Source organism: Peromyscus leucopus, chromosome 4 (assembly GCF_004664715.2).
Source record: "Peromyscus leucopus breed LL Stock chromosome 4, UCI_PerLeu_2.1, whole genome shotgun sequence".
In the NCBI taxonomy this organism is placed as follows: domain Eukaryota; kingdom Metazoa; phylum Chordata; class Mammalia; order Rodentia; family Cricetidae; genus Peromyscus; species Peromyscus leucopus.
Window position 1 is genome coordinate 45982957 of NC_051066.1, and position 25979 is coordinate 46008935.

Consider the following 25979-nt stretch of genomic DNA (forward strand, 5'->3'; position numbering starts at 1 on the left):
TATTCTGAAACATACTTGTCCGGGTTCTTTTCCATAACTCGAGGCGTTCCTCCACCCTCTGCCTCCCCGGCGTGGCACTTTCAGCAATTCTGACCTTTCAGGTTAACCTGCTAACCCACCTTTGCGGTTATTTGCCAGGAAGCACCAAATGACAAATAACAGCAGCGACAATAATCGTCCATTTCAAAACATCCCAGCTCAGTCTTCCTCTGTCTGCAGATGTTCATTTGGGGGCATGGGCAGATGAAATTACAAGCAGGATGGACTTGGGAGGAAGATGGAAAAGAGGAGGTGTTGCCATGACAGACAGTATGGCCCAGGCCTTGAGCTGTCCTGTTATTTAATTTTTCATTTCTTTATCACGAGCTGTTTTCTACATATTTAATGTGTGTGTATGTATAATGTATTCATGTGTGTGTGTGCATGCATGTGAGTGTCATGCATGCGTGTGTGTGTGTGTGTGTGTGTGTGTGTGTGTGTGTGTAGTCATTTTCATAGACCCCTATTTTTATTTGAACAGACGGAACTGTCTTGTCTCACCTCAGTGTTTTCCTAAGCTCTGCTTTGTCTCTTACCTATCACTTCCTTCCCTCTGGTGCTCTGTTGTGGTAGCTTTTGCTTTACGTGTTAAAGTGTATCCTGCTGACCCTAGCCTGTCTGTTTCCTCCTGAGAGAGAGACACACACTGAACAGCCAGAGAAGAGCAGCCTCAGTGGCAGCATGTTGTTGGACTTCAGGGTAGGGTGGCGGGTGGACAGGGAATTTTCCTTGCTGTCTCCCTAGCACCAGACCATAGACCTTTCATTTTTTATACTGACCAATTGCTCCAGCCAGAGAGTAATTCTTTGATGCCCTGCCAGACAGGGCAGCTGCACGATTTTCTGTTCATCTGAAATCTTCTACCCAGTCCCTCATCTCTTGCAGATGACTCACCCCTCCAGCTGTAGTTTATGTCCCTGCACTCAAGCCTGCCTGTGGGCAAGGGAGGCAGGAGCTGGTGTTCGTCTGGAACTAACTGGACAAGGACTGTCAGCCTGCTTCACAAAATTTACACAAATTTTCAGCCTGTGTAAGAAGTCTAACTTTGGGCTCATCTGTCTCTCTGCCTCCTCCTTCCAGAAGGAACCTTAAAATTTTTTATCCTAGCCTTTCCCAGGGGCCTGTGGTAGGAAAGTGCCTACAGTCTTTGCCTAGCTAACAGGTGACATGTCAGTTTTCTCTTGTCTTTGAAATCCATTGTCACAAATTTAGCTCACACATTTTTTTTCTTTCCTGGTATGATTTTGAAATTTTCTTTATTCCTGAGGCTACACGCCTTCTTTGATACCATAAGAAGTGGTATTTAGTGGTATTCTGAAGAAAATGACAAACGTGGATGTTTCTCTACAATGTTTAACTAGATTATTATGTAACAACTTCGGAAGCTGATGCATTTCCACTCCATGACTAGGATTTCATAGGAATAAGGGACATCAGGCGATACAGAGGCAGGGAATGAAGAGTAGAAGTCCGGGAAGACAGTCCTGCTCCACACTGGCAGATCCAGCTGTAGTGTGTGATGACACCAACACCCTGAGTCTCCAGTCTAGGTCAGTACACCTGACTAATAACCTCTTCTATTCCTTAGCTCATTTTTGCCCTCCCTCCTCCAGCCTGAGAGATTCCAGAATGTGAAAGTGCTCCTTTCTGTACCCATGGGATCAGAGGCAAATGGATTTGCTTCCATATAGAAAACAAATAAAACTTAATCAAGAAATACCAATAGCCTTATGTCCTCTGTTCTTGACCTTGATCTGTTTCCAACAACTGTTGAGTGCGGATCACTCAGCAGGCTCAGTGCACAAGGAGCTTTCACAAGTCAAAAGCTAGTTCTCTGTCCCAGAGGAGGACTCCATGTCCTCTCACTAAGTCCTGATGATGACAACAATCAGCTCCCACCCAGAGCAGCACTGGGTAGTAGGTGAGCGGCTGCCTGACCTTGGATTTTCACTCCCTCTGACCCTAGGTTCTCTCTTTTCTACATAGACATTTCAAACTGAATTATTACTGAAGGTCACTCGAAATTAGCTTAGATCCCAGTGCATGATGATATCTGTAAAACATTAATGATTCTCTGTAGAAGTACCACAACCTGCAGCCCTCCTGGACTTGATCCTTTATTATCTGTGTGTGAGGGTCCTGAGTCGGGTCAACTGAGGGGGGCTCCGGTGCTGACCAGCTTGTAGTATGCTCCCTTCTGGGCCATCAGTTCTTCATGGGTCCCTTTTTCAACCACCACCCCTTGTGACATGACGGCAATGATGTCTGAGTTCTGGATGGTAGACAAGCGATGGGCAATGACAATACAGGTCCGACCCTCTCTGGCTTTGTCCAGAGCAACCTGCACAGTCTACAAAAAGAAGATGGAGAGTCAATGCAAAGACGCAGCGTTGTTCCCCGTCCACTACTGTGAGGGTCCATCTCAAATACCACCTGAGCAACAGCTCTGTGCTTAGGGGTGACCCCAAAGACTGAGCACTAAGGGGAAGTAAGCAAATGGCTGTACAGACAATGCATCTATGCTTTATTTAAATTGCAGCCCACGCACTGAGAAAGTTCAGTGAAGCAAGAATGAGCTAAATACTATGTCATTGTGTGATTTCACAATACTGAATTGTCCAATTTACTAAGATAAAACCAAAGAGCAAAGCATGGGGCAGTTAATGGTTTCTGACACTCCCTTCACGGAGGACACTTTAGTGCATTCCTAAGTAGAATCTCGATTTTAAAGACGTAGATCATAAACTCTGAATTCACGGATGTTCTTCTCTCAGCTACATGTTCTACTATGGAAACTCCACATGGCTACCACCTCCTTTTAGGTGTTGTGTACAGCCTACTTACTCTGTCACATAATTTAAAAACTATAAAAATATGTTATGTTTCACAAATTACATAAATTGTTTCAATTTATGTAAGAAAACTGTTTGCCTTTGGAAAAAATGTCATTTAACCTAACGTACCTTATAGAACAATTATTTTGAAGTACAGTTCTTTTTAATGGCAATAGCCCTGTTAGACTGTTATTTATAAATTACTGTCTTTTGCTTCCAAAGAAAAATATTGTCAGTTTCTACTACAAATGAATAAGACAACTGAAAATAGTGTCATTTTATGTGTACAAATTTTCCAGCAAAGACTCATCTCTAGTGACCTAAGAGTTAAGAAAACTAACACGTACCTTTTCACTTTCTGTATCTAGGGCAGATGTGGCTTCATCTAGCAGCAAGATTTTAGGATCTCGGACAATGGCCCGAGCAATAGCAATGCGCTGTTTCTCCCCTCGAGACAGCTGAGAGCCCTGGCTCCCAACATTAGTTTCATATTTCTAGAAAAAAAAAGAACATAGCAAGTTTGAAAACTAGAGGACACAGTCATTTCTCCTGTGCGGTTTGGAGCCCACATCAACGACTCTTCTGTGAGTTTAATTTTTTTCTTCATCTTTTTTTTTAACTTAGAAACAGTGAATGAACGTAATGAAATATATAAAATCTAGCTAGAAATATTAAATATATGAAGTTCGGGCTGGAAAATGAGAGGAGTGATTTCCGTCTCTTCGTTTCTTTAAGGTTATACTTTTGATCTCTTGCTATGTCCAGCTAAGATTCCACATAAGAGATCTTCTTTGGTTTGAGATTCTCTGATTTCTAGACTTTCATCCAAAGATGTTTTGCAAGATAGGCTAATCCCAGCAACAGAGAAGCCCTTAAAGGCTTTCTGGTTGACTCCTTCCCTTGGGAGAGCATTCTGGGACACAGGCCTTGGTTGGAAGTTAGACTCTGTTGCTTACTAGCCTAGTGAACATCAACAACTTGTTTAAATGTCTTTGAGCCACAAACTCACCTGCAAAATGCAGGGTGAGGGCCTCGCATACGTGTGTGCTGTGAACTTTTTATGAAATTAGGAAAGGAAATGTCTAGCTAGATGCCCAGCATGGCAAAGTTAAAAATAGTTAACATTCATACAGTATTTAGTTTGCATCAAGGATTGTGTGGTGGTTGTTGCTGCTGCTGCTGCTGCTCTTCTTCTTCCTCTTCCTCCTCCCCTACCTCCTCCTTTTTTTTTTTTTTTTGACAGGGTGACGAGGTCTCACTGTGTAGTCCAGGCTGTCCTACAACTCTTTACATAGACCAGGCTGGCCTCAAACTCACATACTTCTGCCTCTGCCTCCTAAGTGCTAGGATTAAAGGTGTGCTGGATAATTATTCTGAGTACCATTTCATAGTCACAGAAATGATATTATTTTGAATTTACACATTATAAAACTGAGGCGTAGAGAAGCAAGACAATTATACAAAGACAAATAAGCAATGAACAGCAAATGTGAGGTTAAGTCTTGACTCACCTAGTTTCTGGTCCTCTGCCTTGTCCACTACTCTAACCTGCCTAACTATGTTTCCCTTCCTTGTCTCTGGAAAAAGTTCAACTAAGCCAGGAGAGACCCAAGAAAAATCATTATGATTTCTTGCATTTCATAGGCACGGTATATTTTGTTATCACACTGTAAAATGTCTACAAGCACTTTTAGTAGGAAAATACTGCTTTAATAAATTTTTTTAAAAAATCTCTACTTTTAGGCACACTAGCAAACACGGGTATTTGAAATGTTCCTTTGCTTTTCAATTCAGGAATTTCAATACGCTTGCTTGTTAGGCTGCCCAGCCAAGAAGAAGGGCAGGAGCCTAGGACTGGAGAAAACCGGGGAAAGGGCAAGCAAAGAAAGAAAGAAAGAAGGAAGGAAGGAAGGAAGGAAGGAAGGAAGGAAAGAAAGAAAGAAAGAAAGAAAGAAAGAAAGAAAGAAAGAAAGAAAGAAAGAAAGAAAGAAAGAAAGAAAGAAAGAAGGAAGCACACCACAAGTAGACAGTTTACAGATGCAACAGTCCAAGAAGAAAAGGAGTTTCCAAGCGTACTGTAAAAACCGGAGTGCGGAAGGCTGCAGCCTAGGACTTAGATGTTACATTTCTTGTCTTTGGTTCTTGTAATTAAACAGTCACCAAGAGAGGTGCCTGGTGAAGGGAAAACCACATGGCAGAGACTGCCAAATTCAGACTTGGCTCTGGGAAAGCAAAAGGCACCAAGACAGATGCAACTTACCCCACCATCCCCATGCTTCCAGTACAGGATGGCCATCAATTGCTGCTGTGGCTTTCTTTGTGTGGCTGATTTTGGAACCCAGGGTATCATGCATGAGCTCTACCAGCAAGCTATGTCCTTGACCTTTGACCTCTATGCCCTCATTTTAATATTTTGGGGTTTCTTTGCATTTGGCAGATGGAATAGGCAATATCAGATTGGATAGGTAGGCATCCCAAATTTTCACACTCAGGCAGTAAATGAGAAAGCTTGCGTTCAAACCCATGTTGAACCTCTGGATTTCTTTCTACCAGGCTACATCATGTTCTATGGGTATTGTTTTATATGCAGCAAACTCTACGACATCCATTTTGTTTGACATTATAACACTTTCTAGCATGTGGTGATGGAGGGCATTTGTTTTACTTAAAAGACCAAGACAATGCAAGACACTGGGAAACACACTGTGTTGCCTTTGACCCTCTACCTGATAATTATTCTGAGTATCATTTCATAGTCACAGAAATGATACTATTTTGAATTTGCACATTATAAAACTGAGGCTCCTTTCTGGGTACCCTACCTCTCCACGGCACTGTGTTCCTGTAGGAACGGCAGACTTGGGGCTTACCTCCGGGAGGGACATGACGAAGTCGTGCAGCTGAGCCTGCTTCGCGGCAGCTAGGACTCTCTCCATGGAGATCTCTTTGGTGTTGTCCCCATACTTGATGTTGTCCATTATGCTGCAGTCGAACAACACTGGTTCCTGGGAAACGATTCCAATGTTTGAACGGAGGAACTGAACATTGACGTTTTTGCTGTCGCGGCCATCTATCATCTGCCAGAAGAGAGGACGGCAAAGGACAAGAAGTCTCAGAGTGCCAGCCGTGAGGGAAGTCCCCATGGTGGAGTCCGGTGCTGGACATTGCATTTGTCCTTCTTTCGAGTGAACACCCCCAGAGACCTGGGGGAATACATCTCATTGCCTGTGGCCTCGGGAACTTGTTTCTGACAGGCATATGCTTTCAAAGTTGACCCTGATTACTCTGCTCTTGGGATGTTGTTTTTTCCAAGCTCTGGCTCCACAGGTATTATATAAATGAGAAAGGATCTCAGAATAGCATTAGTTGAGAAAAAATTCTCCTTATAGTTTGGCATAGCCTAGTCTGTTCAGATATGTACACTTACTGTATTCTGAGACTTTGGGAGTCTCCTGAAAGAAAGGGAGAGGGGTAGGGGGTGGGACCAGGGAGAGAGACAGACAGACGCTATTAGATGACATGAAGATCAAACCTGTGTCCTTGGCTCTATTGACATTATTCTCTGGACAGCTGAGATAATAAGTCCAGGGGAAAATATAATTGTTCACTTAGTCACACTCACATACAGAGCCATCAGCCAGGAGGCACCATATAAACAGTCTCTGTGTGCTATGTAAGAACACAATGTCTGTTTCCTGGGAACTCACAGTCCAGAAGTCAGGGAAGTTCAACCACAAAAATATGTGCTATTTAAGTTGGTTCAGTTAAGATTCCAAATATTCTACCCCAAAGTTAGAGTAAATCTAACATATTAATTGTAAAGTATTTGACTGTATGATTTCAAGGGGAAAAGGTTATTTCAAAAAATGTGAGCAGGATATATTTTAGGTAACTTCTAAGCAATGGAAAATTAAACCCTATTTAAAAAGAAAAAGATGAGTACAGCAGCCCTCAATAAGAAGTAGTCTTTGCTCAGTCTGAGGTATTTCCCATAGGATCTATTTCTGTAAGAACAATTTAATACTGAGTCAGAAATTGAGCTTTTTGCTAATTGCTGTATTTGTGCTCTATTATGACCACCTAGGAGACAGAAGATATGTTCCATGTTCCTGAAGAATCTCCCACAGACAGTGTTGGACATATCATAGATGCCTAATTAAATATTGAACATACTGTACCTGTGTTTGGTAGCTTGTCTAAAAGCAAAGAGGATTCTTTTAAATTGATTAAAGCAGTATTTTCCTACTTATAGTGTTCATAGATACATTTTACAATGAGCTTACAAAATGTACTGTGCCTCTTAAATACAAGAAATCATAAAAATGATTGCTTCCTTCCAGTGACTAGAGAATTCAATGTGTGCAAAAGAGAAACATGCTTAGTGTACATGCTAATGTTGGAGAGGTCATACATGGTGGAGTCAGGCTGCAGCAGTTCACATCTGCCTGGACATACACATGACAAAGCTGACATTTTAGAAAAGGGAGTTCTTTCCCTTGTAGAGATGAGATCTCTAGGGCAATGCATTTCTTAGGTTCGTCAGTCACCAAATACTTGCCAATACAGTAAAATCTTTACATCTAAAATCAGTTAACGGCAAGGGTCATGAACCACAAGCAATCATTCCTACTCCTTATTTGCATACCCTCCTGGCTAACATCTGCTAACATCTGCTCGCTCCTTTTCTTTGCTCTATGCAAGAGAGCCTCTCTTTTCTCTCGGTGTTTCTCTTCAGAACGTTACCTGCCCCCGTTGCAGTGAAGATCAAACTATTCAGGGAGATCAGAAGGAGCATTTTTAAAAGTACTGGGCTATGTTGGGGAAAAAGAAAGAAATCAGCAGAGAGTCTAAGTTAGTTAAATCATGAAGACAGAAATCAGAGCAACTAGAGACACAGAGGTAATCATCACTAGAACTCAAAGAATAAAGTGGTGAAGGAAGTTGATCAAAGAAACACAGGGGAGTGTTACTTTTTATTAAAAATCTTTATTATCTGATTCTATCGTCTGGTGAGTATATTACCTGAGAAGAAAGGGGAGAAAAGAGAGGAAACGAGAGGAAGAAGTACTTAGAAGAATAAGTAATAAAGCAGTTGACAGTGTTTCAACCATCCTTGCCAAGGCTTTGTCAATGTGAGTTTATCTGTTATTAGGCTTAAGCTTCTTGGACCAGGATTGTCTCAGGTTTTTCACGCTTGCTTGCCTGTCTTGCTTACTTATCATTGTATCCCTTGTCCCCCCCAACTCACCCCCCACCTCACCCCCCCCCCCGCCCCCGCGCGCACTTTTTCCATCCCCAGCTATTAGTTTCTTGATTAGTCTGCACTTTCTGCTCCATTTACAGGTAAGTAAATGTCTTTCAAATACACTCATCTCTAGCTTTGCAGAGTGTCCAGCTTTCTTTGCTAACTGGTCAGCAGGCCGTCTGGAACTGGAAAGAGTCTGATGTTAGAAGCTGTGGGGCAGAGTCAGGTCAACCAACCAGCAAATGATGGAAATGGAAACATCTGGGGTGGGGGGGTGTCCAAGACAAACAGTTTAACCTGGCAAGGCGCAGCCTCGGAGACCGCTTGGGGGCAGGCAGATCTTACCCAGAAAGCGAAATCCCCCAAAGCGTGTGCACCACTTACCACCTTTCCCTGATCAGGGTCATAGAACCGTTCCAACAGCTGAATGCTGGTGCTTTTGCCACACCCACTGCTTCCCACAAAAGCCAGGGTCTGCCCTGGATCCACAGACACGGAGAGACCATTCAGAACTTGGATATCGGGTCGAGAAGGATACGTAAATTTGCAGTCAATAAAGTCGATCTTCCCTTGGAAGTTGCCCTGTGAATGAGAGGACTGGAATTACATGTACTGCTGCTGGAGCCTGGAATACGTAAGATTCCTCGGTGTACACAACGGTGTGAAACTATGCATTATGAAACAGCAACTCAGTGGGAGACATTCTAGTCAGGATAGTGGTACACAACGGTAACCCCAGAACTCAGAAAGTTGAGGGAGGAAGATAGTGAGTTTGCCGGAGGCTAGCCTGGGCTCTATAGGCTACATTCTGCTTCAAAACAAGCAACCAAGTGAACACCTCTACAAAATGACATTTTCTTCCCAATGCTGGCAGGTGCAGCATAAAGAGAGACGAAAAAATTAAAGGCAATTGACCTCTTAACCTCATTCTGAACTAAGGGCAGTTCCTTATCACCTATTCCTTTATAGTAAAAAGAGGAAGAGAATAGCAAAGTTAATGCATCAAGGAAGCCAGCAATTCTTTGAACTGTTATAACCCTGTTCTTTAAAATAATGAATTAAAAACAAAGTTCTTTGGAGTCTGTGCCACAGAGATGAATATTTTAGTGTGTTTCAAACTGTCTGGTGGAAAACTAAGTCGGTTCCATTTCCTGGTTATTGTGACTAGTGCCACATTAACATACATGTGAAAATGTCTCTGTAGTATGTTGACTTCAAGAATATATCCTAGAATGGTATAGCTGAGTCACACGGCAGGTCTACTGTTGCGAATATTCCTTTTACATTGTGTGAAAATGTGTCACTGTGATTGGTTTAATGAAGAGCTGAATGGCTAGTAGCTAGGCTGGAAGAGGTTAGGCAGGACTTCTGGGGACAGAGAGGTCTCAGGGAAGAAAGGAAGGTGGAGTCTCCAGCCTGATACAAAGGAAGCAAGACATGCAGGAGGAGAGGTAAATGCCACGAGCCACATGACAGCACTTAGATGAATAGAAATGGGTTAATTCAAGTTGTAAGAACTAGTTAGAAACAAGCCTAAGCTATAGGCCGAGCTTTCATAATTAATAATAAGTCTCTGTGTCATGATTTGGGGGTTGGCAGTCCAAAAAAAGCCTGCTACAGTCTATTCAGTTTTCCATGCTGATTTCCATAGTGGCTGCACAAGTTCACATTCTTATCAGCAGTGGAGAAGGGCTCCTCTTTCCCTACAACCTTGACAGCATTTGTTATCATTTGTTTTCTTGACGATGGTCATTCTGACTGGGGTTATACGGTCTTTCAAAGCAGCTTTAATTTGCATTTCTCTAATGGCTAAGGATGTCAAATATTTTTTCAAGTATGTTTTGCCATTTGTATTTCTTCTTTTGGGAACTGTTAATTCAGCTCCTTAGCTCATTTATTGTTTGGATAATTTGGTTTAAGGAGTTTAATTTTTATAGTTCTTTTTATATCCTAAATATTAATCCTTTATTTGATGTATACTTGGGAAATTTTTCCTGCCCACTCTGTAGTTCCTTCACTCTGGGATTCTTTCTTTTCATGCAGAAGCTTTTCAATTTCATGTAATTCTATTTTTCAGTTCTTGGATTACTTTGCCAGCCTAGAGATCCATCAACAAATAACTTCATTTAGAGTATATACATAATGGAATTTTACATAGCCCTGAAAAATGAAATCATGACATTCTCAGGAAAGTAGAGGGAACTATAAATCATTCATTGAACAAAATAAGTCAGATTCAGAGAGAGTAACACTGTGGGGTTTTTTGTTATATGCAAAACCCAAATTTATGGGGGCCAGAGAGATGGCTCAGAGTATAAGAGCATGACTACTCTTCCAGACGACCTGAATTTGATTCCAGCACTCGTGCTGGGTACCTCACTGCTTGTAACTCCAGCTTCAGGAGATCCACCACCCTCTTCTGGACTCTGTAGGTACTGCACTCATATGCACAAACCCACATACAAATACACATTTATACACATAATTAAAAACAAATAAAATCATATATGTATGTATATGTGGGTGTGTACTTATATGTATCTGTGTGTAGCTCATGAAACTACAAAGGAGAATGGAGGAAGAGCTCTGAAGGCAGAGTGTGGGGAGAGAGCAATATCACACGTGTAACCAGAAAGCAGAAGGAGGAGCAGTTTGGGTAGAGGAAGGGAATCAACTTGAAGGGGGCTTCGGAAGTAGGAAGTCAGAGAGAGGAACAAACCATCATAAAGTATAATGATGCACATGTATGTAAATACCGTGACAAACCCTATTATTGTATATGATAACATAAAACATTAATTTAAAACACTATCTGAATTATGAACTCTAGAAATGGGTAAACATTCGCAGAAAATAATTCTATCAAACTAAAGGAAAAATAACTCACTTGACCAAAAATTTCATAATTTAGCTTAGTTTTACTGGTGTTTTACTCTCTTGAACATATGGAGTTTTTTTTTTTTAATGGGCAGGGACACCACTCACTATGATATATTGTAGTTCTGAGGTTCTAAAGGACTGAATGATGGAACCACCAGATCGTATACTTTCAGCCTCCAAACTGTGCACTAAATAAACCTCTTTTCTGCTATGAAAGTCAGGTTGGCCTCAAACTTGCAATCATCCTGCCTCAGCCTTCTGAGCTCAGGGGTATACCAACATGCCCAGCAAACTTCTTCTGTATACATTACACATCCTTGAGTTGTGGTAATGGAAAACGAACTGATAGAATTACGTGTTGTATTATCCAAATGTCAATGCAATACCTGATTTTTCATGTCAATTATTTCCTTCCTTTACCTTTATAAATCCATTGTTTGTCCATTCTGGGATCATATGGATGAACACAGGCTGCTAAAATTTAGAATCTAAAGTGACATCATCTGACCATCTTCAATGGCTTTTTTTTGTATACAAACACATGCACACTCATGAACACATGTACATGCGCACGCGCGTGCACACAAACACATGCACACACATCCATTCACCTCTTCCAGCCCAGTACTTACCCACTTTTCACCTGCTCCACTGTATACACTAATTGGAGGCTTTCGGTCTAGCAGCTGAAAAAAGCGTGCAGCTGATATTTTTGCTTTGGCAAAACTTGGGGTATAAGAGAAGGTTCTTCCAACAGCTGTTGCACTCATCATAACTGAAGAGATCGTCCTGCAATCAAACACCCAGAGAGTGAGAGGTGGGGTGTGGGTAGTATGAAGGCCTAAGAGGAAAAAGTATTGGGTGCAGCTTAAGCAAGTCATTTTGGACATGCCTGGTCTTGTGGGAGTTAGAAACATCAGTAGTTTTTAAACTGTGCTCTCTGTAAAAGGGTCAAGGAGTAGACTGAATGGGGTGGGGCTCAGACCTCCAAGTCCTAGATCTACCACATTAAAAACTTTTTTTTTTTTTGGTGGGGGTGGGGTGGGGAGGAGTGGAATGGAGGAGACTTTTGAAAATAATTATCTTAGAGAGGAATTTGAAAGATGATCAGATTAAGTTGGCTTTTCTTCCCATTTTACATTCCAGGAGTCACTGACAGGTGTGTAAAAGATAGTGACAAGGGCAGGCAATGAAAGTACCTATTCTATGCCGAGCACCCATAGAAGCCGGGCATCAGACGGGGTAAGGAAAATGCAGTTGCCTGTATCCTTCTGCTTGTCCCAGCCGCTAACTAGATCAACACGGACTTCAGGAATGAATGAACAAAGGAATAACTTCGTTATGCGAGACAACCGTGGTGCTGTGCATGCCGGTCATTGTTGTGCACAGGAGCCCGTGAGGCTGCCCATCAGTGCTATCTTTCACAGGGATCTTCGTGGGTGGGATGATAGGTGGGGATGTATAAGCATCTTTCTTACTGCTCGGCTTGTAATCAGTGATTGTTTCCAGGCCAGGGTCGGAAACCCGCGTTCTCCAGGAGCCCAGGACAAGGCTTCCGAGAACGAAAGCTTTGGGGAGAAGGTAGGAAATGATGAAAGACGACTTTCTGGTTCTTAAAGCAAAAACAAAAGTCCGAATTTTTCTATAGGCTTTTGGTTCTCACATGCTGGCCAATAACTTGTTATATACTCATACAAACGGACAGAAAGAACTCGAGAGTTGCTGTTCCCTGGTCTGGGCTGGTAACTTTAAATTCGCAAGGGTTGAGAGAAGAGACTTTTCTGGTTGATGTGGGTATAGTGGGCTAGCAGGGAAGTACTGGAAGAATGATATCAGGTGAGAGGATCATGCCTCCATGCCCTGCAGACTTAGATTGTCTCTGCCCTCACTACCCTCCACTATCACCCTCACGTGTGCTCAGGCCCTCGCTCTGGAAGTAAGCAGACCCTGACTGGAAGAACAAAGACACCCTCCTCTAGCCTACCCTGTCTCCATTCAGAGGAAGGGCTAGAAATCAGTTGTCTTTGCAATGGAGGAGCAGAGTTCAAATACAACAGCCCTGGGACCCATCCTGTTCTAGGCCTCGACAGTCAGCTCTGACAAGTAGAAATATAATTACAACAATTCATCTTATGATTCATCTGCTTATGGTCATCTTTTTTTTTTTTTCATTCCTCCAGTTCAAATGTGATTTCATTTCTCAAATCCTTAAACCTAGGCTTCATTTCGTGAGATGTTTGTTTTTTGTTTATGTTTTTTTTTTTTTGTTTGTTTGTTTGTTTTTGCCAAAGAGACCTCAGTAGAGGAAATATGGAGAGACTTGAACATGCTCACAGTGTAGGACATGCTTTTTCTGTTGAATATGAACCTCTAAGATAATTCATGAAGGAAATGAGCTCGATTGCTGCCAAAGGCCTCCTGGAGACAGACAGACACACAGAAGTCTGTGAGGCAGCCAAGTCCAGAAGAGTTAGCTCACATCCCGTGGAACTTTGAAAGAGAACAAACCCAGCTGCTTTCAGGGAGTGGTTTGCTGGGCAGCAAGGAAGTTAAGTGACAGATCCAGGAAGTCCCCCGGAGCGTCACTCTCATAAGGCCTCACCTGAAAACAAAGCTGAAATGCAGCCCTTCCTCAGCGATTAAATAACTTCCATATCTATAGCCGGAGGAACTTGCAAAAAATGATACGGCCTGCGAAAAGGCAAAGCAGAGGCCATAGATGTTCGCCTTCCTGACAGCTGTTTTGTATGACTTTTCCAGCTCAGCTTCAAACGCTTTGATAAACCTCCTCTCCACGCCAATGCCCGCCACAGTGCGGATACTGCTGAGGGCTTCGCTGGTGATCTGAAAAGCAAAGAGTCCAAGGAATCACCAAGAAGGAATATCTCTTTTCACGACATTTCAGTCGTTGCCCAGATTAGATTTGTCACAGATGGCAGAAAGTCTCTCAGAGAAGTTACTGGGGGTCAACTCAACTGGACCATGGGGATCATCTGTCACTTACACCCAGTCTCTGTCTAGTTCTAGCGTGACTTTGTTGCCTCCACTTACAAGGTCTCCGATGCTCGTGCTGGACAAGCTTTAAATTTTTTCTGCTGATTCATCTGAAATATCTAAAACCCTGTCTTTGAATGTCTTCTGGAACAAAACATCCACTTAATACAAACCTAAGTTACTAGAGACTACTTTCTAAAAAGTGACTGTCGAGCAAACCATACTCTCTAAAAACAGCTAACTAAATATTACTGAAGTTAAATATGAGTTACTCTGCAGTCTACATGTGAGCATGTGGTCAAATGCGGTTTAAGGGCCACTGTTAATGAACTGGGGTCTCTCTCACTGGAGATGCTGTTTTCTACACTGGCATCTAAATGCTTTTGTCTCCTTGGACAGCATCGTATTCTCTGTCTCAAAAGACAGAGAGTGAGTTTACGAAGCATGAGTGTGTGGCTCAGGCCTGGTAGTAAAAGCCCAGAACACCAACGCTTGGAGGCTAAGGTAGGAGGATCCTAAGTTCAAGACCTGCTTGGTCTCCAGTGTGAATTCAAGGCCATCTTGGCAACCTGACAAGACACTGTCTCAAAATAATATGTCTACATACATTATAGATATATGATATGTATATATTATAGATAGATAGATAGATAGATAGATAGATAGATAGATAGATAGATAGATGATAGGTATAAAAATTAAAGATTAAAAAGATAGTAAATAAAAGGATTGGGGTATAGCTCCGTTCTAAAGTGCTTACTTTGCATAGTAAGCTCTAGTCCCCATGCTCAAGCTCTAGTATCAGAAAGAAAAAACAAAAGGAATGCATGTTATCTGTGACTGATTAATCCCTCAGTCCCTATCTCCCTCCTTCCTTCCCTTCTTCCTTTCCAGTGTGTTATTGTTGTTTGAGATAGCGTCTCTAGTAACCAGGCTGAACTCTAACTTCCTGTGTAGCTGAGGATAGCCTTGAACTTCTGATCCTTTTGTCTTCACTCCTAAGTTCTGGAATCATTGCAGGCTATGTTACCATGCCCAGCATGTGTGGGTTTTTTTTTTTTCAATTGACAAATGCTTATGCCATCGTCCTTTCATTTATTCCTTGCATTCAGATATTAATTAGAATAATTCGAATACCTAAAATCGGAATGTACTTAAATTCTACTCTGTAGCTCATGATTGTATTTGAGAAAGACATTTGCCACTAGTCTAGCAAATGCTAAAGTTGAAAATATATGTCTTCTGTGTGGATTGCAAGGACTCAGGGTAATGCTATGGGATAATGCTTTTGTATACTGGTTTAATAAAACACTGATTGGTCAGTAGTCAGGCAGGAAGTATAGGTGGGATAAACGGACAAGGAGAATTCTGGGAAGAGGAAGACTGAGCCAGGAGATACCAGCCTGCCATCCAAGGAGCAGCATGTAATGGCACACAGGTAAAGCTACGGAAAATGTGGTGACATATAGATTAACAGAAATGGGCTGAGTTTAAGTGTAAGAGCTAGTCAGTAGTAAGCCTAAGCTAATGGCCAAGCAGTTTTAACTAATTTAAGCCTCTGTGTGTTTACTTGGATCTGAGCAACTGCAGGACTAGGCAGGACACAGAAAAACTTCATCTACAGGGTAATTATTAAGCTAAGAAAACAACAACAACTCTAATAGAACTGTCCACCTCTGCAAGTGAGAATACAGAAAATGTAGGACAAATAACTAAGAAGAAATCAAACATATAAGTTTCTATGCTTACCACACTTTCTCCTTTTCTGATCAAACTCATGTGTCAAGCCTTATTGTCATAGTTTTCAGGCAGAGGCACATGTGTCTCTTTGTACTTATTATTTCACATGGTTTACTTGACAACCACTCAGCCATAAGTAGGAAAATTAAGTCCATAAGATTACCTGGCCAGCCTTCTCCAGAGCTTGCTTGTCTTGAGATGCAAATCCTGTCAACATTTTCGTTTGCAAGGCTCCTGATAAAGCCAAGAAGGGGAAGAAGCATGATATGACCAGACTGAGCTTCCAGCTAAAGAGGAAGGCAATGATCACGGCCACAATGATGTTAGTGAAGGAATTGACCATTGTCCCAATTTGAGAGCCAGCAGCCTGCAAATCAAAAGCAACCAGCCCATCTCAGATATGGTCTCTTTTACCAGACACTATGATGTGAAAAGCTATTTTATACTGAAAGATAGATTTTTTTGTTGTGATAAAATATATATGACAATATTTAGCTTTTTAAACATTCATAAGTGTATAACTCAGGGACATAAAAGCAAAACAAATAAACAACTTCCCCAACAAAAACAAATAAACAAAAACCACAATGGTATGTGGCCATCACATCCATACTCAATCTTTCTCATCCTCTCCATCTTTAAAGTTCTTTACCTATCAAACGATTACTTCACCTTCCTCCCCTGAGCCACTGGTAATTGTTATTGTACTCTCTGTCTGTATGAATTGTCTATTTTAGGTACCTCATATAGTAGGGTTATATAATATTTATCTAAGACTCATCTACATTGTGCTACACATTACAATTTCATTCCTGTTGAAGGTATAAACATTTGGTTCATGTATAGACAACATTTTGTTTATCTATTCATTCACCAATGAGATGTTGAGTCATTTTAACTGTTGTGAATAATAATTTTGAAAAATGGTCATCAAAAATTCTGAAAATGAAGAGTCAATAAGTTAAATTAAAATATGGTTGGAAATTTACCAACAGACTACACCAAGTAGAAGAAAGAATATCAAAGATTGAGTAAAGTTTCTCTTAAAATATCATATTCAAACAAAAACAAGGAAAAAAAGAAAATGAAGAGAGACTACACAATCTTTGGGATTAAAAGATCAAAGGTCTACATCACTGATTGATAGGAAGTAAAAATAAAGGTTAAAGATATAAAAACTTATCAACAAAACAAAAGCAGACAGCTTCCTTCATCTTGGGGAAGGCATGAACATCCCATAACAGGATGCCTACCTATAGAGGCCCAGAGAGATACAGCCAGAAAAGATTCTCACCCCAACATAGTAAGTCTGGCAGAAAAAAAAAATGAGTACAAAAATAGAATTTTAAACTCTTCAAAAGAAAAGCACCAAATCATAGTTAAAGACAATGATATCAGACTCACAGCAGAAACTCATAGGCTAGGGGAGCACAGGATGGCGTACTTTAACTCCTAGAAGAAAATTACTGCCCATACAGACAACCATGCCCAAGAAGACAATCCTTCATAATCAACGGCAAAATGAAGACCTTCTACTTTAGTCAAAAACTAAAGGTATTTTGGGCTGTCAAAATGGTTCTGCTGGAAAAAGCACTTGCTGCCAAGCATGTCACCTTGAGTTCGATCCCCAGGACTCTTATGGTGGAAGGGAGAGAACCAGCTCCTAAAAGTTGTCCTTTGACTTCCATATATGTGTACACACATGCATAAACACATGAATACAAATAAAGGAAAATATCATAATTAAAAGAAAAAAAAAACAAGAACTAAGGGACCTTATGGCTACCAGATCAGCCTAACAAAAGATGTTTAATGGAGTTTTATATCCAGAAGTGGAAGAAAGAAAATTAGCCAGCCAGCATGTAAAAGTATAAGCTGTATTTGAAGAGTGATATCCCTTTAATCTCAGCACTTGGGAGACAGAGGCAGACAGATCTCTGTGAGTTCAAGGCCAGCCTGGTCTACAGAGTGAGTTCCAGGACAGCCAGAACTACATAGTAAGCTGTTAGGATTCTGCTGCCACTCCAGCTGCATGACCACACATGCGCAGTTCAGGAGCTAAGCAAGGAGTCTGTATCTTAAGTTATCAGTGTGTGCTGGTGATTACGTGCATGTGGCATGGTCACACAATCAGCACATGCATGATGTAGCTCTGTAAGCCTGCCTGCACATGTTCATGGGAACCCTCAAAAAGCTGGACACAGACTCCTCCCCCTCCCTTCTCTGTTCTCTCTTCCCCCCACTCTCTCTCTTTCTCTCTCACTCTCTTTGCTCGCTATATGTGTGTCTCCCTTAGGCCTGGTTCTTCTGCCCCTACTCCTCCTAATAAAGCTCTGATACTGGGTTTTGTCATGGCTTGTGACTTTTCTTTGTGCTAACCAGCTCCAGTAACCAGCTTAACATAAGCTCCTGTTTCAAAAATACAAACAAACAAACAAAAAGATCTATTATGGAAAACAGCTGAAAGTTCAAAACAAAAAACAAAAAACAAAACAAAAAACTAAAAATTGCTGTCTCACAGGATCCAGTCATCACACTTGGGTATATATCTAAATCTGCATGTCTATGCTTACTGAAGAATAGTCACAATAGTTAAAATGTGGTATTAGATTAGGTACTTATCAGTAGACCTACAAATAAATAAAGCATGGTATATACATGAAACAGAATATTATTCACACATAAAGAAGAATAAAATCCTGTCATCTGCAGCAAAACACTTGGAGCTACAGCATCGTGCTAAGTGTAATAAACCAGACATTAGATGTACTTGCATGTCCTTTCTCATACGTGGAAGCTAAGAAAGGTGTGTTGCTGCAAGCTACAGGGAAATATAATGGAATTCAGCTACTATGACAAAAGCTACTACTTGGAAAGATTAAGGACTTTTCTGAAGGTCAAGCCATGGCTTAAGGAGTCTTGGTGATATTTTAGCTTTTGTGTATATATTAGCTGGTTCCGGCAAGGATTTTCTTGTATGCTGTGTATGCTTCCAAGAACTCCTAGCAGCGCATTTACCTGCAATTCTTCCTAGCATCCTAGGCATAGCTTTGTTTCTTGTGCAAATGAGCTCAGACCCTCCTTTCTCTCACAGCCCAAATGGCATTCCAGAACAATTGACTCAGAACAAAAGGGTTTTTTCATGCCAGGTGCAAGTAGCTATGAGGCAGACTTCCCAGCTCCGCATATATGCCAGTAAATGGCGGCATAGGGAAATAAAGGCAGTTTTATTTTAGTGACTTATAGACTCTTTTACCTAACCACCTGTAAGATTGTAGTTCGAGCACATTTATGATAGACTTGTAATGTTTCACATAACCACTTGTAAGAATATATTTTGAGGGCTGGAGAGATGGCTCAGAGGTTAAGAGCACTGACTGCTCTTCCAGAGGTTCTGAGTTTAATTCCCAGCAACCACATGGTGGCTGAAAACCATCTGTAATGAGATCTGGTTCCTTCTTTGGGCCTGCAGGCATACATGCAGACAGAACACTGTATACATAATAAATAAATAAATCTTTAAAAAAAAAAAAAAAAAGAATATATTTTGAGCACATAAATTCCCTTTCTGACTTTTCCAAGCCTTACCTGACCCACCTCCTCTATTCACTCCCCTTTTTGGGTTGCAAATGAAGTTGGCTCTTGTGGGGACCTTGGAAGTTTTGCTTTGGATGAGTAAGAGTCAGGCTGCTGGTAGGGGGAGACTGGTTCCAGAAGAGGAAGGGGAAGGAACCAAGATGGAGAAGAACCAGGATGAAGCTGAGGACGGAGACAAAATTAGAGTTACGAGAGGACTGGCGGAGAAGGGACAGAGGAGCTAAGTATAAGAACAGGAAAAAAAAAAGCTGTGTAGAGAGAAAACTGACTCAGAAAAATAAAGCATATGAACTAAAGAGTTTCCTGTACATAGATTCATTTAATATCACCAAAGATTAGATTATCAGCTGGTCATAGATTCTTCCCGGACTCTGGGAAAGGGCTATCAAGGGACTGGACCTTCTGTAGTCCCTGTTAGTGTGTGTGTATACACATATACACATGCACACACACAATTTGCATTGCAAAGGAATGGGAAAATTGTTGAGGGTTGTGAGTGATGGGAGATGCAAGGTGGAAGGACATAATCAATGCATGATATATGCATAAGAACCCCATTGATTTGTACAATTAATGTGCGTTCAAAAATAACAATGAAAGTCATCATTCATTAAAATTATGTATTACATTGTTTTAAAACTCCCTTGCAGAAGAATACATGACTGAAAATATGCTCCCATTAGAATTTTTTAGGGGAATAAAGAAAGGCAGAAACAACCTGTGTAGAGTGCTTCTAGGTCTACAGAAAACATGCCTGTATAGAAAAGATAAGAGAATCAAAAGTAATGTGTTTCTAGGAACCTTCCTTTAAGATGATTTCAGGGTCATTGAAACACAACATTTTTGTATTTTGGTTAAACTGGCTAGTTGAGGCATACTACAGACAGCACTCCTAATACAGGAAGATTTTTTGTTTTTTGTTTTTCTCCCAAGCTTCATAAATCATGCTCATTTTCTTCTCATTTAAAAGTGGGCAGAGATTTGAGAGGTAAATTTGGCTCTCATCACTTTAATCCCAAATCCTGGCTTTATAAAGGTCCAGACTGATCTTACTCAGGTGTGTTACATCTCTTAACAAGGTTGTGGGATTTGGAAACTACAGCTTTGTCTCTGTGGGTCCCTAGGTCAGAAAATATTGCTCTTTGAAGTCTTTGAGAGAGAGAGAGAGAGAGAGAGAGAGAGAGAGAGAGAGAGAGGAGGGAGGAGGGAGGAGAGGGAGGGAGGAGGGAGGAGGGAGGAGGGGGAGAGAGAGAGAGAGAAGAGAAGAGAGAGAGAGAGAGAGAGAGAGAGAGAGAGAGAGAAAGTCTAGACAGAAACCGCCTCTTCTTTCCCCATTTCCCAAGGGGGATCTTTCAAAGACAACATCACTCTGGACACTCAAGTGAAGACGTAGCCATGCACCTTTTTCTTCCACTTCTAGGGGGCGCACTTGAGTCTGGTGAAATCGACTTCTGGGTCTTAGAAATGTCTGAGAAAATGTCTCAGCAGCTAGACTGAGAAGATGAAATCCCAAATCCTAGCATACCGATGTGTGCCAGAACACTGATTCTAGGCACTGGCTAAGGGACACTGCATTAGCTGTTGTCACAAAGCTCTGGGTTATCCAGCCCTACCAGTTCATTCCAGAGGAAACACGGATAATTCCCAGAATGTTCTATGGTCAGAACATCTATGTAATAGACCCTTACTCTTCACACTTACATACTATAGCTGATTGTGTTTCTCTAGGATTCATGTTGAAATCTAATTCCCACGGCAGGGTATTATTGTTGGAGCCTTTGGGCATGATTGGATTGTAAAATTCTGTCTTCCCAAACAGAGTCAATAAAGCCAGAATAAAAGAAGGTGATCACAGAATTCCAGCCCCTCTAGCCTTCTGCCACAGGAAGATGGAGCAAGAAGGTGCCATCTTCAAATAAGAGAGAACATACCCTTACCAGATGTAACCTACCCAGCCTTGATCTTAAACTTCCCGACCTACAGAACCATGAGAAAAATGGGTCTGTTATTTGTAAATTGCCTCATCTAAGTCATTTTGTTATGGCATCCATTGCAGACGCCCCCAAGGCTTACCCCTTGAACTTGGGAGGCATCTGTAGCAAGTCTGGTTGTCAGCACTCCAGGGTTGTTCCTGAGGTCATCAAACCAGCCAATGTCTTGTCCTAAAATTGCTTTGAAACCAAATTTGCGTAGCCTCTTTGTAAGGAGCTCCCCAGATTTGGCAAAAGTATAACCCTGAAACATAAAGAAGCAGTCTCTGATGAAATTTTTTACATGAAAATAGGGAGAAAGAGGCAAATCACTTGATGAAAAATAAAACTACCTGCAGAAACTGTGTGAATATGGACACACAGCCCAGGACGACAAAAAATAGACACATGTGATAAATCTCTGACCTTTGTTCTTCTTTATCAGGGAGTGAAAAAATCTGCAGAAGACAATAAATAGGGAAGAAAGTTTGTTGTTATAATTAATAACAAAATAAATACATTTGAATATGTTCAACTAAATTTTCACATTTGTTCAATCCCATAGAATGTCCAGTAAGAGTGAACCTCAATATCAATATATACTAAAGGTGAGAGGACTGTGACATGTCAGTGCAGGGCGCCAACTGTAATGAATGGACCACTGTGGCCTCGGGTGCTGGTGCTGAGGAAGGCAGAGGGTATATGGGAAATCTCTGAACTGCCTCTTAATCTTGCTGTGAAACTTAAAAAATGGCTTCACTTTAAACACACTACTAGTTTTCAAACCAAAGTTAGTGATGAGCATTATGATGCACTGTTTTTAATCTCCCGTGTGGCAGGGTCCCTGGGAAGTTTAAACCAATGGCAACAATTACAGAAGTCCTCCCCAGCCCCCGTTGTGTTGATTTAAGCAGTGGTGTTAGCTTTTTTTTTTTTTTTTTCTGACATCGATGACAAAAGAAAAGACGGCCAAATAAATAAGAAATAAGGGGCAAAAAAAGAGGGGAAGAAGGGAAAGAAGAGGAAAAAGAGCAAAAGGGGACAGAAGGACATTATTGAGAATTTGAGGATGTCAGGCTGCGGGAAAACATGGTTATTATTTCAACTCTTATTTTGCTTATAATGGACACAAGAAAGATAATTTTTTAGACTCAGGTATCCTATATTTTACTAGTCTTCAACATATAAACTAGTTTATAAGTATAAAATATTATATATATATTCATTTCTAAAGCAACCAGCTCTTGCACAACTGACTGATGTTAGCCTAGGAAAGAAAAAAAGTGAAATCTGAGCCTGATGTTGTCCTACAGGAAACTGGAACTATTCTCTCCTCAAAGGCCGTGGAAATTGTGACTTGAGTCTTTAAGGTCTATTTTGATCAGTAAATGGTATTTTTAAATCTGTGAAGATTTAACTGATAGTTACTTCAGCACCTAGCAGAGAATCAAGCTGTTGCGATAAGAAAACAGTGTCCTGTAATGGCAAAGCTCTTCAGTGAAATGGATTTTAGTCACAAGGAATCTTTGTAATTCAGACCAAATGAAGTCACTGGAAGAACTCTCTCTCTCTCTCTTTCTTTCTCTCTTTCTCTCTCTCTCTCTCTCTCTCTCTCTCTCTCTCTCTCTCTCTCTCTCTCTCTCTCTCTGTGTGTCTGTGTGTGTGTGTCTGTGTGTCTGTGTGTCTGTGTCCTCATCTCCCTCTAGAGGCTCTCTCACTGACCTGGAACTAGTCAGTTTTGCCAGTGAGTCCCAGAGAGGATCCTCTGGTCTCCCCACTGCTGGGATTACACGTGTGTGCCACAACATCTAGCTTTTTGTGTGGATTCTGGGCATTGGACTCGGGTCCTCATGATTGCATGGTAAGTACTTTATAGTACTCCAATCCAACAGTTCTGAAATAATTTGAGTAGCTAGAACAATGCCAGCACAGAGTTTCTCAAAGAAAACAATTTATTCAATGCATATTTGCTGAATACCTACTATGTGCCAAATAAATCTCAAAAACAATATGTACAATATTGCATTAATAAATCTTTTCTGTGAAGCAAAAATAATCTGTTTCTATTTTTTTTCTCTATGTCTGATCTCTGATTCAAGTGATACACAGAAACCAAAAAAATAGGTTTCAGGACACATAATGCTTTAACGAATAATAGTACTTGATGCCAGAACCCGATGTACTGAAACCAGGAAACAAAACCATCTCGCTTTCTTCACCATCAATGCACAGTTTACAAATTTAACACATTTTCATTTTATTTTGCATCATCATCCATCTTATCTTAAAACCTATAACACTTTGGTAGTAATGATTCAGTACAGGTCATTATTTCAACCTGACATTTGTGTGCTCAAAGGGTTTGGTTTTTGTTTGTTTTTAATTCCAGGTCTTACCGCTAAGGCAGCTATAATGACATTTTTTGAAATATATTGTAAAATGAGAAAAAGGTAAAAAATAAAATTGAAAAAAAAAAAGAAAGCTGTTTGAGGACTGAACACAAACTGCAAAGCAGAGAGAGGAGGGGGTTCTAGATTAATGAGATTAGAGAGAGGATGGGGTTCTAGATTAGTGAGATTAGAGAGAGGAGGGGGTTCTAGATTAGTGAGACTTTACTATTTCTAGGACAGTTTCTACAGCCTGTATACTTTCTAGAAAATGGGTTCTAAAATACCATAGTAGTTCCTACCAGACTTATGCAACTAACCAGTTCAAAGAATTTACAAATTTGAGATTTTTTTTAAAAAGTAGCTACACAGATATTCTTGGAACCTCCAACTATTATGTGCCAATGACTTCTCCCCACAAAAGCCACCCACTGTCCCTGTAGATTACAGATGAGCCTCCTTAAGTCATAGAAAACTGGGGCCACAAAGACCAAGACATTTGCCTGAGTCCATGCATCTAGGAGTTATTTGTGATTGAGGAAATCCCCATTTCCAGCTTCAGGTACAGTGGTTTCTTCTGGTTGTGCCCTTTGGTTTATGGGATTATCTATGTTCTCAGAATCCAGAAAGAGTAACTAATGCTGAAAACCTACATGACTGTTCAGTTCAAAAATTTGAATTTTACCCATAGTCTTTTTGCCACAAAATCCTGTTCTGTGAGCTCTTTGTACATTCTTAGTTTTGACATGCAGCCCAACAGGCACTGTCCCACTAGAAAGAACCCTCTGTCTCTAGACAGGCTGTGGTTCAGAAGCACATCTTCCTATTTTTGTCATGGTGACATTTGTTTAAGGAGGAAAGGAGTCATTAACTTCTTGCTAGGTCAAATGCATGGCTTAACCAATCTTAAATTAGGATTTCCTTAAATCCTCATTTAATTTAGGATTCTCTCAGCAACCCAGGAGGTAGGCTTCTTGTTTCATACAGAGACATCAAACCATTTCAGGGCTGGCTGATTTTTGTGTCTATGCACGTCCAGAATGCTGTATCTGACCTACAGTGGCTTGAACACTTGGCAATTTTCCATTCCAAACAGATCCAGGGAAAGAAACAGATATATTGTATTTTAGCTGTATATGGAGGCTTAGGTAGGTTAGCAACCAGGTTTCTATTTGTGCACAATAATTTAATGGGCACTCGTCTCTTAGTGTGGTCTCATGTGCCACACACTAATATATCCTTGAAGTATGTCAAGATAAAAACAAGATGACTAGCAACAGACTCATGACACCCTGTGAGATGAAAGCATCTTGAGTCTAATGATGAGTGTGTGATGATTGTGCTAAGACAAATTAGAAATAATCTTCTCTAGCAGAGAGGAGAGACTGATTTGTTCAGCCTCATTCTCTTAGTGAATGTTACCCCCACAAGAACATCAATGGCAAGCCGGCATTGGGTTCCAGCAACTAGACCCTGCTTTTCTGGTTGTAGAACCTTTAACCAAAAGTTTGATTGCCCAGTCTAATGCCATCCCAGGACTTTCAAGGCTGCCTGGAAGAGTCATGGGGAATGAAGTCTTTATCAGTGACAGAGGGGGCACTCAAGGAGGGCAGACCTTCTTGCTGAATCGTTAACTTTTCCTGATTTAGCCAATTCAGTTACTAGAGCTAGAACATGTCTTCAAGGTCATCTTTGTCAATGCCCGCTTTTGTAATGAAACTGAGTTCCAGAGAAATGGGATGTGACTCCAGGATGCTGAGGACATGGTCAGTAAGTAGCAGAGCCAATTTTAGGAAAAAGAGTCTCCTGGAACTCAAGGCACTTTCTATAGTGGCTAATATAGCTCTTTCTCTCACTTTTGTTAAGGTTTGTACCTTAAGCAGGCCTAGACACACTGCTGTCGCATGTACTCAAAGGGATGACTTCCTACTGCAGACACACTTGTGTACTTGTGCTCACTGCAGCTCTGTTTTCAATAGCTAGGAAATGGAATCAGCCTAGATGTCTATCGACTGAGACCTGGATAATGAAAATGTGGTTTGTGGACACAATGGGATTTTATTCAGCTATGTCACCAACCCCCGCCTACACACACACATAAAGCTCAGAGTACATCATAGAAGAGGTAACAGAAAGAAGAACGTAAGAGCTGCAGGATCAGTAGGAAGGAGAGCTGTGAAATGCTATCTCCTGAATGGACATGGCCATCATGGTCATGAGCTCACAGCAGCTATGTTGACCTGAACAAATCAAGCTTATCAACATTCCAGTATGGACTAGGGAAAGGTTCATG

At 41.0% G+C, this 25979-nt stretch overlaps 1 protein-coding gene across 1 annotated transcript in view; it reads right to left on the reverse strand.

The window, feature by feature from the left end:
• Positions 1–938: 938 nt before the first annotated feature.
• The window catches only part of Abcb11 (ATP binding cassette subfamily B member 11), an 85026-nt gene continuing 59985 nt past the window's right edge, over positions 939–25979 (reverse strand). The window contains exons 20-28 of the mRNA XM_028882008.2: positions 21653–21757; positions 21403–21564; positions 15896–16099; positions 13601–13842; positions 11631–11787; positions 8503–8700; positions 5744–5950; positions 3221–3367; positions 939–2389 (exon numbers count right to left, since the gene is read on the reverse strand). Of these exons, the coding sequence (XP_028737841.2) occupies positions 2189–2389; positions 3221–3367; positions 5744–5950; positions 8503–8700; positions 11631–11787; positions 13601–13842; positions 15896–16099; positions 21403–21564; positions 21653–21757 (1623 nt within the window). The 3' untranslated portion in view covers positions 939–2188. The remainder of the gene's footprint in view (positions 2390–3220; positions 3368–5743; positions 5951–8502; positions 8701–11630; positions 11788–13600; positions 13843–15895; positions 16100–21402; positions 21565–21652; positions 21758–25979) is intronic.